This window comes from Miscanthus floridulus, chromosome 15 (genome assembly GCF_019320115.1).
Source record: "Miscanthus floridulus cultivar M001 chromosome 15, ASM1932011v1, whole genome shotgun sequence".
NCBI lineage: Eukaryota > Viridiplantae > Streptophyta > Magnoliopsida > Poales > Poaceae > Miscanthus > Miscanthus floridulus.
Window position 1 is genome coordinate 82,652,437 of NC_089594.1, and position 12,263 is coordinate 82,664,699.

The 12,263-nt window shown below is 39.2% G+C and overlaps 1 protein-coding gene across 1 annotated transcript; it reads right to left on the reverse strand.

The window, feature by feature from the left end:
- Window positions 1-782: 782 nt before the first annotated feature.
- LOC136507794 (ATPase family AAA domain-containing protein At1g05910-like) lies at window positions 783-11,807 on the reverse strand. Its single transcript, XM_066502406.1, has 6 exons — window positions 11,695-11,807; window positions 2,259-2,504; window positions 1,865-2,051; window positions 1,681-1,746; window positions 1,339-1,585; window positions 783-1,249 (listed from the first exon to the last, which is right to left on the reverse strand). Exons 1-6 carry the CDS (start codon window positions 11,805-11,807, stop codon window positions 783-785), a joined length of 1,326 nt encoding a protein of 441 aa, XP_066358503.1.
- Window positions 11,808-12,263: the final 456 nt, after the last annotated feature.

Consider the following 12,263-nt stretch of genomic DNA (forward strand, 5'->3'; position numbering starts at 1 on the left):
TCAATATCCGAATAGATATTTGTATCCGACCTTCTCCGAATCCGATTCATACCGTATTCGATACTCATTATTCGTATCCGTAACCGAGTCAATCCGTATTCGTATATGTATCCGAACGCTATCCGTGTCCGAATCCGAATCCGAACAGAAATATGAAAACAAATATAATATGAGTGATATCCGTTCGTATCCGATCCGTTTTCATCCCTATAGCCAATAGACATCAAAGATCGTGTCATGTTGAATTTAAGTGATTTTTTGGATCCATTTGATAATTATTAATTTTTAATTGCAATTATATAAATGCAATTTGAGCTATAACTACATGAAATCATGGTCTATTTTTCGCTGAAGCATCAAATTTGCATTGTTGAGTGAATTTGACAATGTATTTTCAAAGTGTATTGGAACAAATTTGGAAAAAAAAGGTTAAGGAAAAGGGAAAGGAAATAGAAAAGTTTTTTTTTAAAATATCTTTGCCGAGTGTCCTAGGGTTAGCACTCGGCAAAGTATAGTCTTTGCCGAGTGCCTTATAGGCTTGACTCTCGGCAAAGATTTTTAATGTTTTTTTAAAAAAATCCTGGCTTTGCCGAGTGTCGGATCCGCGGACACTCGCCAAAGGCCTGACCGAAGACTTAACTGGCACAGCGAGGACTCACTCACGCACGCACGCACACTTCCCGTTCCCCATCAGCTCCCTCACACGCCGGCTGCCAGCGCCGGCCCCCGCCCTGCCCGTTCCTCCTCGCGCCGCCGCGCCTTCCTACAGCGCTTGCCCCCGCTCAGTGGCCCGCCCGCCGTGCTAGCGCACGGCGCGCTCGCCCGCAGTTGCTCTCGCCCCCCGCCGGCCACGTGGGCCCGAAGCCGCCTCCACCAGGCAAAGTTTGGCCCGCCGGCCGCCCCGTCACACCGCCCCCGCACGCCAACCACGCCCGCCAACGCCGCGACTGCGACAGCCCCCCTGCGTCTGCACCCGACCCGCCCAAGGCCTGGCACGCTTCCCGGACGGGCGGCCCGCCGCCTGGACTCGTCTCGCCCGCACCCGGCGCCCGTCCCCGCGCGCCGACGACGTAGGCTCCCGCGGCTGCCCCCCCGGCGTCCCTGCACCCGGCACCCTCCCCCGCGCGCCGACGACACAGGCTCCGGCGCCCGGCCTCCTGCGCAGTACCTAGGTAATCTACATCTCTAGCTACCACATCTACATCTTCCGGAGACTTTCCATCTCTAGCTACCACATCTTTGGTCATGCCTGAAACAACAGATCAACATTTTCCATAATTATTGCAATCACAGTTAACAAGCAAATGAATGGTTATAGTTAAGATCTTGAAAACTGACTGTGCTCATTTTCAGCACTTTTCTTTTGCCGCTTTAGCACTTCATAACTTTGTGACACATTTACTTCTGGTTGTACATTGCGAAGCCTTGCACTTAATCTAGTACCAGAAACCAGCTGAGCAACAGGCGCTGCTTGAAGAATAGAGTTATCTTCATCATCCACAACTTGCTGTGGGCCCCCCTGTGAAGCAATTTTATCACAAAAGGACACCAAAGATGGGTCCATCTGTGACAACATACCTTGGACCTGGCCAAAAAGAGGTTCATTAGACATAAGAATGATAATCTGTAGAGGCATTCTCGAGAACCCAATATAGGAGAAAGTGAGAACAAACAAGATACCACATCTCTGAGTTCACATGCTCTACTGACGATCCTAGATCCATTGTAGTCATCCCCATTGTAAGTCTATAGGTCATAGAAGGGGAAGTTCGGCATTATTTAAGCTGTCATTCTCACAACTCTCATTACTGAATTGTAATGTACTGTCAAGAATCAAGAAACTAAGTTCACCAAAAAGATGTACCTTTTCATTTGAGACAATGAGATCAATATCCTTCATAAATGCTGCCCTGGTAAGGTACTGTCCAGAGTCCACCCGCTGCAAGACAGTAGCCATATCCATGGGCTTGTGGATTATTGATCGATAGTCAGGCACCTCCTCTTCTGATACCGGGAAGTGAAATACATTGAACCTTTTGTTGTACAAAATGCTGAAAAGATAAGCAGTCACACTATTAGCTCTATCAGGTTTCAAAAGTCAATTGAACAACAGTGATGAGATTGCAAGGGATAAAGGAAAAATAAATAAAAAGCTACCAACAGAAGCACTTGTGTTTCAAACCAAATTTAAGAAGGTAGATTTTATGATTTAGAAATATCACAACTGTCTGCTTCTATAATAAGAGTAAGCTGCAGACCGGTTACAGATATCTCGGAGACACATCCTCATTCGACGAACAGCATCCTGCTCAGCTTCTGCCTTAGCCTTTAGCTCAGAAACCTTAGGGCCCTCCACTTCTTTCGGGGCTTTGGGAAGATCAATAGCAGACTTCTGTTTCTTTGACTTGTTTCTTGATTCCTCCGTTTGGAAAGAGAGCAATGACTCGAACAATATACTGAAGTATCTCAATCTATCGTCATAACTTGGATGATCCACTTGATTCCTATATCACACAAAGATTTTTATTTTTTTGGTGAAAGATAAGATAGGAGGAAATTCAGTGAACATGACATGAAGCAGGTGACAGATTCACAAATAAAATGTTATACAAAGAACTAAAGTCCAAAAGTCAATAAAAAGGAAACAAACTGTTTCCTCAATTATGTGCCTACCATTACAGCATATTTAGCGCCTGGCCAAAGCAGATTGCTTTAAAAAAATTAATGAGCAATACCATTTACAGAGATCAAGAGTCAAGAGTACAAGACTAATAATAAAAGATCAGTAACAAAGAAATAGTACATAATGGAGAATTAATCCATCTAAGTAACAGGTAGGCAATAATCACTTTATATCTAGCTTACATTGTAAGGGCAAGCCAACACAGCCCAGGAAAAGTAGAAAAACATTTGGCAAGGAACATACACATTGCAAGAAGAGAATATGGAAGCTCAATAATGCTATATAGTGGACAATTCCAGAAAAAGCATTGGCGGCTCAATAATGCTATATAGTGGACAATTCCAGAAATAGTTTTTTTAACATATGGTAATTATTTCTGGAATATTATTTTACAAAACAGTAGCTCACACTACTAGAGAACAGACTTTAGAACGATGTCTCAATTTGGCATTAGCCTTGGCATTTTTTGCCCCCGGGACTAAAGGACCCTTTAGTCCCGGTTGGTAATACCAACCGGGACTAAAGGTTCCTGCCCAACGGTCATCCGCGGCGCAGGGATCTTTAGTCCCGGCTGGTATTACCAACCGGGACTAAAGGTTTACCTTTAGTCCCGATTGGTAATACCAGCCGGGACTAAAGCTTTTAGTTCCGGTTTGGGTGATGCCCCGGGAATAAAGATTAATCTTTAGTCCCGGTTTGGCCCCCTAACCGAGACTAATTATCCCGGCCTATAGACCAGCTCATTCCTTCCTCCCCGAGCCCGAGCCATTCCATTCAAACTCACTGCCTCTGTTCTTCAGCTTGCTGTTGTTCTTGCTCTCTCCCCCTCCATTGGTGTTGCTCTTCGATTTTGGAGGTAACAAACTTAATCCTCTTATGTTTTATCAGTAGCTTATCTCATTTTGTGATGTAGATGCATGTGTAACTTTATATGTTGGACTTTATTATGATTTTATATGCCATTTTTAGCTCAAAATCACATGATGATTTGCATATATGTTTGGATAAACAAAAGTTAAATTAGTTCATCAAAATCACGCCTCGCTCGTCCTCGCTGGAGCACGCGCCATCCTCGTCCCCGGCGGCTTACGTGATTTTAGAATTAATTTTTCCATGAAATGAAAAACTTAGAAAATTGTTAGAAAATTGTAGAAAATCCGTACTCGTTAAACTTGCGGACCGTGTTCAGCTCGGCGAGCATGTTCTCTGCCGAGTGGTAACGGATGTCAAGGAGGAGCTTTGATTCTACGAGGGAGAGCGGCAACGGTCGTGGAAGACCGTGTTCCCTTCCTCGTAGAATCGGAGCTCTTCCTTGGCCAAGTACGGTACCGTCCGGTGGAGAAATGCTCGCCGAGATGATCACGTAAGCAATATCAACTAGTACGGATGGTTATTTATTGAAACATGTTTTTGAGCTATAATTTGATGGATATTTGATAACTTCAGACCTACAAATGTCATCTACAAATGTTACTATCCTCGGCAACCTAAACGGCCACGAGCTCGCCGATATCGAGTAGGTCACTTAGAATTATTTTTTTCATGAAATGAAATACTTAGAAATCATGCCTTTTATATTTTTAGAATTAAATTTTCCATGAAATGAAAAACTTAGAAAATAGTTAGAAAATTATAGAAAATTCGTACTAGTTGAACTTGCGGACCGTGTTCATTTCGGCGAGCATGTTCTCTGCCGAGCGGTAACGGACGTCAAGGAGGAGCTTTGATTCTATGAGGGAGAGCGGCAACGGTCGTGGAAGACCGTGTTCCCTTCCTCGTAGAATCGGAGCTCTTCCTTGGCCAAGTACGGTGTCGTCCGGTGGAGAAATGCTCGCCGAGATGATCACGTAAGCAAGGTCAACTAGTACGGATGGTTATTTATTGAAACATGTTTTTGAGCTATGTGATTTCTATGTCATTTTTAGCTCAAAATCACATGATGATTTACAATAGTAAAATCACTTGATAGTTTGGTATTTTACTATTATACATAGTACATATTTCATGGTTTAGTTAGATAAATAAATAATTTTAGTTTTGTTTAAATATATTATTTTAGAAAATATGAAATTTACACTAGTTTGTAAAAATAAGTATAGAAAGTAGATGACAACTGGTACCGGATCCTCGGCCTCTCGTTCGGTTGCGAAACGACTGAGGCCAGAACTCCCTCTCATTATCTGCGGCAAGTGTAAGCAGAAGATTGTGATGGAGTACCGAGTCAAGAGACAGGGACCCAACAAGGATCGTGTTTCTACAAGTGCTCGGATCGCGATGTGAGTTTCTTACGCATTTGATTATTATGGCTAATTGGCCTGCTTTTCTTGAATATTTTTCACTAAATATTTTTTGACTTTAATTTCAGTGGGAGGGCAATGGATGCGATGGTTGGTACTGGGAGGAAGATTATGCTACATACGTGCAGAATTCGAGTGCGCTTGAGGTAGCGGCTGCTGATGATGAAGCAGTGAGCCAGCAGGAGAAGCTTATTGATATTCAACAGACGAATGATTTGTCTGTTTTAGTTGCGTACGGTCACGAAATAATTATATTAATGAAGTGCATTATAGTTTTAGTTTTTTTAGTGATAGTTGTGATTGCTTACGTTATAGCTAGGCTTAGTTAATTAATCAACCGTGTGTGTGTCATCTATGTTGTGTAATAAAATACTTAATTATGTTCAAGGTTTTCATAATTTATCGTGTAATGCAGATTATGTCACGCCATTGGATGTATAATGCCGATCGCCGCTCCCAAGACTTTATTGAGGGCGTGCACTATTTCTTAGGTGTGGCCGAGGCAAATAAGCGGGATGGTTTTATGTGCTGTTCACATTTGCTTAAGTCAGGTTTCATGTCAAACTATATATGTTGGACTAAGCATGGAGAAAGCGGGGTCATAATGGAAGAAGGTGAAGGAGAAGATTTAGACATTGATGACATTATTGCTCAGTATGGTGCCTTTGATGATACTACAATGGGGGGAGATGAAGAAGAGGTAGCGGCAGAAGATGATCTCGGTGATGCTCTTGGCGATGCCATTCGTGATGCACAACAAGAATGCGAAAGTGAAAAAGAGAAAGTTAAGTTCGAGCGCATGCTTGAGGATCATAGGAAGTTGCTATACCCGACGGCCAAAGATGGGCAAAAAAAGTTGGGTACAACACTGGAATTGCTACAGTGGAAGACAAAGAATGGTGTATCTGACAAGGCATTTGGGAATTTATTGAACCTCATAAAGAAGATGCTTCCGAAGCCAAATGAATTGCCCACCACTACGTACGAAGCAAAAAAGGTTGTCTGCCCTTTGGGATTAAAAATCCAGAAGATACATGCATGTCCTAATGACTGCATCCTCTACCATGGCAATGAATACGAGAATTTGGATGAATGCTCGGTATGTAAAGCAGTGCGGTATAAGATCAGGCGCGATGATCCTGGTGACGTCGAGGGTGAACAACGTCCTAGAAAAAAAATCCCTGCCAAGGTTATGTGGTATGCTCCTATAATACCACGCTTAAAACATTTGTTCAGAAATAAAGACCATGCAAAGCTGTTGCCGTGGCATAAAGAAGACCGTAAGGTAGACAATATGCTGAGACACCTAGTTGATGGGTCCCAGTGGAGAGCGATAGATAGGGAATTTCCAGAGTTTGCAAATGAGGCTAGAAACTTAAGGTTCGCCTTAAGTACAGATGGTATGAATCCTTTTGGGGAGCAGAGCACTAGTCATAGCACTTGGCTAGTTACTCTATGTATCTACAACCTTCCTCCATGGTTATGCATGAAGCGGAAGTTCATTATGATGCCGATCCTCATCCAAGGTCCGAGGCAACCTGGCAACGACATTGATGTCTATCTGAAGCCATTAGTTGAAGAACTTCTAGTTTTATGGAACAAACCAGGTGTACATGTCTGGGATGAGTACAAACAAGAACACTTTGACCTACGAGCAATGTTGTTCGTAACAATCAATGATTGGCCTGCTTTAAGTAATCTTTCAGGTCAGACAAAAAAAGGATATAATGCATGCACACATTGTTTTGATGACCTTGACAGTATTTATTTGAAAAGATGTCGAAAGGTCGTGTACCTTGGCCATCGTCGATTCCTTCCTTTGAATCACCAAGTAAGGAAGAAAGGTAAGCATTTTAAAGGTAAGCCAGACCACCGAAAAAAGCCTCATAACCGAACTAGGGAAGATGTACTCGCAATGGTCAAGGATGTGAAAGTAGTATTTAGAAAGGGACAAGGCAGCGAATCTGTTCCCAAAGATGCTAAGGGACACGCACCCATGTGGAAGAAGAAGTCCATCTTTTGGGAGCTACCCTATTGGCAAGTCCTAGAGGTCCGCAACGCAATCGACGTGATGCACCTGACAAAGAATCTTTGTGTGAACCTGTTAGGATTCATGGGTGTGTACGGGAAGCCAAAGGATTCACTTGAAGCACGCCAGGACTTACAGGGCATGAAAGAACGAGACAACCTTCATCTAGAGAAGACAGATAATGGACGTCAATACTTAAGTCCTGCTAGCTACACGCTTAGCAAAGAAGAGAGGGATAGCATGTTTGAATGTCTAAGCAGCATCAAGGTCCCATCGGGATTCTCCTCCAATATAAAGGGTATAATAAATGTATCAGAGAAGAAATTCCTAAACTTAAAGTCCCACGACTGCCACGTGCTTATGACGTAATTGCTTCCAGTTGCTTTAAGAGGAATTCTACCTCCACATGTACGTCTAGCCACCGTGAAGCTATGTGCATTCCTCAATGCAATTTCTCAGAAGGCAATCAATCCAGTGGAACTAGATACTCTACAGAATGATGTGGTTCAATGTCTTGTCAGCTTTGAGTTGGTGTTCCCTCCATCCTTCTTTAATATCATGACACACCTCCTAGTTCATTTGGTGAAGGAGATTAGTATTCTTGGACCTGTGTTCTTACATAACATGTTCCCCTTCGAGAGGTTTATGGGAGTCTTGAAGAAATATGTGAAAGTCCGTTCTAAGCCTGAAGGAAGCATCGCCCAGGGCTATGGAACAGAGGAGGTCATTGAGTTCTGTGTTGACTTTATTCCTAACCTTGCCCCGATTGGAGTTCCTGAATCGCGATATGAGGGGAGACTCAGTGGTAAAGGAACTTTAGGGAAAAACATATATTGGCATGGAAGACGATTATTTCAATAAAACACACTACACTGTTCTTCAGAACTCGTCATTGGTGCATCCATACATCGAGATACATAAGGAGTTCTTACGATCCAAGTTTACAGAGAAGACTAAAGCTTGGATTAGGCGTCAGCACATGGAAAGTTTCAGTGGTTGGTTACGAAAAGAATGTCAAGGCGATGACAATATTGATGAGCAACTGTATTTGTTGGCTAGGCAACCATCGTGGCATATCCTCACGTACCAAGTGTACGAGATAAATGGGAATATATTTTACACAGTTGCCCAAGATAAAAGGAGCACTAATCAAAATAGTGGTGTTCGCATAGATGGCACAGATCCAAATGGGAATATACAAACATATTATGGCCGCATAGAAGATATATGGGAAATAGACTACGCACCTAATTTTAAAGTCCCTTTGTTCTAGTGCCAATGGTTGAAGCTGACCGAAGGAGGGGTAACAGTCGACAAAGAGTATGGAATGACAACAGTGGACCTCAACAATATTGGGTACAAAGACGAACCATTCGTCCTTGCTGCCGATGTGAGTCAGGTGTTCTATGTGAAAGACATGTCTACAAAATCAAAGAGAGGAAAAAACGAAGACATCAACTCAATGATCAATGAGCCAAAGCGCCACATAGTTCTTTCTGGAAAAATAAATATAGTGGGAATTAAAGACAAGTCAGACATGTTAGAAGATTATGAAAGAAATGTCTAAATTCCACCCTTCATAGTGAAGAAAGATCCAACATCATGTTAAATGATGAAGACACTCCATGGTTATGACAAGATCATAACCAAGGGTCATACGTCAAGAAGAAATTCACTGTTGTGCCCGCATGAAAAAACGATGCACTGTTCTGACATAGTTTTAGAAAGTCTATATGAGATTCAAGAATTTGTGACTAGTGTTTGATAAAACTTTCTCAAATGGGAAAATGAGCTATGTAGAAATTGTAGATCTTGCTGAGATGATCAAACTTGGTATTCAGAGATTTTTCATTTGAGGTCATTTAGTGTCTTATTTGAGCAAGTTTGACCAAGTCAAATTTGGTCAAATGAAAAAAACAACACTTTGACTCTAGTATTATGGACTCTAAATGACTTCAAATTGAAAAGTTTTGAATACCAAGTTTGTTAAAATCATCAATATATACAATTGTTGTTTTGGTCAACTTTCCATTTGAGATAATTTGGATGGTTCAAATTTGTGATTTTTAAATTTCTATGCCTACAAACTATTTTTCGGAACCCTAGATTGTCTCAAATTGAAAAGTTTTGAATACCAAGTTTGTTCAGCTCATCAAGATCTACAATACTTATATAGGCCATTTTTTCATTTGAGAAAGTTTGAACAAAATGTAGTTCAAATTTCACAAGTGTGTGACATAGTTTTAGAAAGTCTATATGGGATTCAAGAATTTGTGACTAGTGTTTGATAAAACTTTCTCAAATGGGAAAATGAGCTATGTAACAATTGTAGATCTTACTAAGATGATCAAACTTGGTATTCAGAGTTTTTTCATATAAAGTCATTTAGTGTCTCATTTGAGCAAGTTTGACCAAGTCAAATTTGGTCAAATGAAAAAATAACACTTTGACTCTAGTATTATGGACTCTAAATGACTTCAAATTGAAAAGTTTTCAATACCAAGTTTGTTAAAATCATCAAGATATACAATTATTGTTTTGGTCAACTTTCCATTTGAGATAGTTTGGATGGTTCAAATTTGTGATTTTTAAATTTCTACGCCTACAAACTATTTTTCGGAACCCTAGATTGTCTCAATTTGAAAAGTTTTGAATACCAAGTTTGTTCAGCTCATCAAGATCTACAATCCTTATATAGTCTATTTTTTCATTTGAGAAAGTTTAAACAAAATGTAGTTCAAATTTCACAAGTGTGTGACATAGTTTTAGAAAGTCTATGAGATTCAAGAATTTTTTACTAATGTTTGATAAAACTTTCTCAAATGAGAAAATGAGCTATGTAACAATTGTAGATCCTGCTGAAATGATCAAACTTGGTATTCAGAGTTTTTTCATCTGAGGTCATTTAGTGTCTCATTTGAGCAAGTTTGACCAAGTCAAATTTGGTCAAATGAAAAAACAACACTTTGACTCTAGTATTGTGTACTCTAAATGACTTCAAATTTAAAAGTTTGAAATACCAAGTTTGTTAAAATCATCAAGATCTACAATTGTTGTTTTGGTCAACTTTCCATTTGAGATAGTTTGAATGATTCAAATTTATGATTTTTAAATTTCTACGCCTACAAACTATTTTTCGAAACACTATATTGTCTCAAATTGAAACGTTTTGAATACCAAGTTTGTTCAGATCATCAAGATCTACAATCCTTATATAGGCCATTTTTTCATTTGAGAAAGTTTGAACAAAATGTAGTTCAAATTTCACAAGTGTATGACAGTTTTAGAAAGTCTATATGAGATTCAAGAATTCGTGACTAGTGTTTGATAAAACTTACTTAAATGGGAAAATGAGCTATGTAACAATTGTAGATCTTGCTGAGATGATCAAACTTGGTATTCATAGTTTTTTCATCTGAGGTCATTTAGTGTCTTATTTGAGCAAGTTTGACCAAGTCAAATTTGGTCAAATAAAAAAACAACACTTTGACTCTAGTATTATGGACTCTAAATGACTTCAAATTGAAAAGTTTTGAATACCAAGTTTGTTAAAATCATCAAGATCTACAATTTATGTTTTGGTCAACTTTCCATTTGAGATAGTTTGGACGGTTCAAATTTGTGATTTTTAAATTTCTACGCCTACAAAGTATTTTTCGAAACCATAGATTGTCTCAAATTGAAAAGTTTTGAATACCAAGTTTGTTCAGCTCATCAAGATCTACAATTGTTGTTTTGGTTAACTTTTAATTTAAGAAAGTTAAATGGTTCAAATTTGTGATTTTTACATTTCGACGCCTACAAACTTATTTTCGGAACCCTAGATTGTCTCAAATTGAAAAGTTTTGAATATTAAGTTTGTTCAACTCATCAAGATTTACAATCCTTATATAGGCCATTTTTTAATTTGAAAAAGTTGTAGAACAAAAATATTATATTTTCTTTATTTTTATAGGTTCAACAAAAATTTCCTGTCATCTTGGTCAAAAAAACCGAGAAAAAATTGAAACATTGACGTTACAATAATGTGATAATAAATTTACTATCGAATAATATTAGTTTTATTAATTTTAAGTTAAAATATATTTTTGCATTAACAAAATACTTAGTATTAGTAACATTTATATTCTATATTCATAAAAGAAATTAAAAACTTTAGGTTATAAAATTTTCCTATTTACAATAAATAATTAGTTAATCAATAGTATTTTTTAAAATAAATATTGAAAAGTATTGAAGTTGCTATAGAATTAATTAGTATTAAACAAGGAGAACAAAATCAAAATCCCAGGCCTTTCCAATTACTCTAGCGGGCTGCCAAAATTTTCAGGCCTTCAATCCCGGCCCAGGCCAGGAACCGGGACTAAAGGGTGGGTGGAATTGCCCGCCAAAAATACCTTTAGTCCCGGCTGGTAACACCAACCGGGACTAAAGATACTTTAGTCCCAGCTGATAAGCCGAGCCAGAACTAAATGGTTGGACCTTTAGTCCCGGTTCGGCTTAACAGCCGGGACTAAAGGATCTTTAGTCCCGGTTGGTGTTACCAACCGGGACTAAAGGGTCCCGGCCTATATATATCGAACGGTTCCTCTGTTCATCTCTACTTTTCGATCTACAACGTCGATCTCGTCGTCTCTGTCGCGCCCGGCCGCGTCGAGCTCTGCCGCGCCGCCGTTGTCGTCTACCCCCGCCCGGCCTCATCGTTGAGCCCCGCCCAGCGGCCGTCGAGCTCGTCTCCGCCGTACGTCATCCTCGCGCGGCTCAGCTCGGCCCCCTGGCCGGCCAGCACGCCCGCCATCCGCCCCTAGCCTGCTAGCTATAGCTCGGCCATATTTTTTAGATACTTTTTTAAATAGTTTTTTAATAGTTTTTTTAATAGTTTTTTAGATAGTTATATATATATATATATATGTTAGATTAAAATGTATTAAAATTTAATTAGTAGTTTATTCTTAGTTTTTTAGTTAGTTTTTTAGATAGTTTTTTATATATGTTAATTAGATTTAAATGTATTAAAATTTAATTAGTACTTTATTTAGATAGTTTTTTTATTATAGTTTTTGATATATTTAGTAAATATTATTCTATCTCTCTATATATGTGTTAGATTTAATTTTGATTTAGTAATTCTATCTATGTAAGGTTTAATTAGATTTAGTAATTAATTCTATCTACATATATGTGTGTTATTTTATTTAATTGGATTTAGTAATTATATTCTATCTCTCTATATATATGTTAGATTTAATTTTGT